Raw genomic sequence first — 1,879 nt, 5'->3', positions numbered from 1 at the left:
TTGTCTCTTTTTTTTGACATATATTAATATTGTCTTAGAAGCACTGTTTACCGTATAAATATGGTAAATAGTATTTAGTGTATGTATTTAGTGTAATAAATGGTGTAAGAATATCATTACTTATTTAATAATTGTCTTAGAAGTCTACCTGAGACGATATGTCCATATACACTCTCTACTCTCTACGGATTATCAATCTAATTTACTTTTGTATATTTTCTATATTCTAAATCACTTTCATGTGTTTATGCTCTCCTTCATATGCTTTAAATTCAAGTTTTTTATATTGATAGTCACATTTAATTGTTAAAATTGATAAAAGATCGTTGTGGACTAACTCCTAATTTAATTACAAAGACCTTATTCTTATTTTTTAAGGAGTACCAAAGATCAATCATGCAGTAAACTCTAGGTTTTTTTTTTTCTTTATAAACAATATATAAGTGTATACATATACATATCTCTCAAATTACAGATCCTGATGATGTTCAGTAAATAAATAAATAAAAGTTCATTCTCTTCTTATACAAACTGAACCAAACACAAATTAAATTACAAAATGAAATATTTACATTAAGCCGCACATCAATCCATAGACTGTAATCAAAGCCATTATAAGGGAATGATCCGTGCCAGCTTCCAAATCCAAAGTTAGAACATCATTACTCAGAACAATCCCTGATGAAGACTGTTTTTGTTTTGCCTCTGCTATGATTTCTCCATTTTTGTTTACTATCCGAAAACCAAATGATTTTCCAATACTCATATTTTCTATGCACAAATTTTGGGATCCAACTTTAATCTCGCAAGCTGTTTTCCCGGTGAGATATCTTTTAACTTGAAACCATGGTTGCTCTTTCTGGATTCTACAACCAGAATTACTGCTATAATATCTGTGGCCTTCCCAACATCCAAAAGCTAGTAATCTCTTTTTGATGGTGCAGACAACATTTCCTTGTAGATCCATAAGATTAACTTCTCTTCCACCTTTTCTATCATAGTTATCAACTCTATAAACTATGTTACCATTTGAATCATAGACAGTGCAACCATTAGAGTGAAGAACAAGTGATTTCATCCATACTGTATATCTTTCTCTCTTATTACTGACACACTGATCATCATGAGACTGAGATGATGTTGTAGATTCTTGTTCTTGAGGATAGACTTTAGCCATTATTCTTTGTTGTTTGATAGTAATATTCAAGGAAAAAGTGCTTATAAATTATAATGAATGAGTTGGAGTATGTGTGAGCAGCTTATTTATATGGTTATTCTATTACAAGTCCTACGTAATACTTGGCTTTTTCTTGGAAGCACCTTTTGGAGATGATTCACTTTATTATTATCATATTCATATCACTCGTGGAAAAAGTGCTTTAAATTAGTTAATTAATAACTGAAATAAAAAGACTGACGTGGTTCAGACTTTAGAATTCCGAGTTTTCAACCAAATTTTTATATATTTATTTAGTAAACCATGTTCCCTAGCACAATTATTGAGACTTGAGTTCATAAATATTTTGTAGGATTTTGTAAATCAAACCGAATCGATTAGTTGAATCGGTTGAACTGAGAATTGCATGGGTTATTCATCAGTTTGATTTGATTTTTAAATCAGATAAATTATTGAACCGGTAGAAATCAGTTAAAAAGTGATAAAATTGACGATTTTGCAAAAATTAGTGGATTAAATATTTATTTTTTTCTCATATAAAACGACGCTGTTTTGATAATTCTTTTAAAATAATATATTTTTCAAAAATATTTATTAAAAAATTATTTAAAACAATTTATCCTCCTTAAAATTAAATGTATTAGACACTGTAGTAATTTGATTATTACTATTTTACTGTATGTTATGATTACCTTTAAAATT

At 28.6% G+C, this 1,879-nt stretch overlaps 1 protein-coding gene across 1 annotated transcript; it reads right to left on the bottom strand.

The window, feature by feature from the left end:
* Positions 1-405: 405 nt before the first annotated feature.
* Positions 406-1,202, bottom strand: LOC131608049 (protein LURP-one-related 4-like). The gene has a single exon (XM_058879991.1). It carries the CDS (start codon positions 1,175-1,177, stop codon positions 569-571), a length of 609 nt encoding a protein of 202 aa, XP_058735974.1. The 5' UTR covers positions 1,178-1,202; the 3' UTR covers positions 406-568.
* Positions 1,203-1,879: the final 677 nt, after the last annotated feature.

Source organism: Vicia villosa, linkage group LG5, assembly GCF_029867415.1.
Source record: "Vicia villosa cultivar HV-30 ecotype Madison, WI linkage group LG5, Vvil1.0, whole genome shotgun sequence".
Lineage (NCBI taxonomy): Eukaryota > Viridiplantae > Streptophyta > Magnoliopsida > Fabales > Fabaceae > Vicia > Vicia villosa.
The sequence above is the reverse complement of the archived record's forward strand: the minus strand, read 5'-3'. Positions and strand labels throughout refer to the sequence as shown.

Bases quoted from the DNA above. Each gene is read 5' to 3' on its own strand.
- LOC131608049 (XM_058879991.1), bottom strand. From the start codon at position 1,177: ATGGCTAAAGTCTATCCTCAAGAACAAGAATCTACAACATCATCTCAG.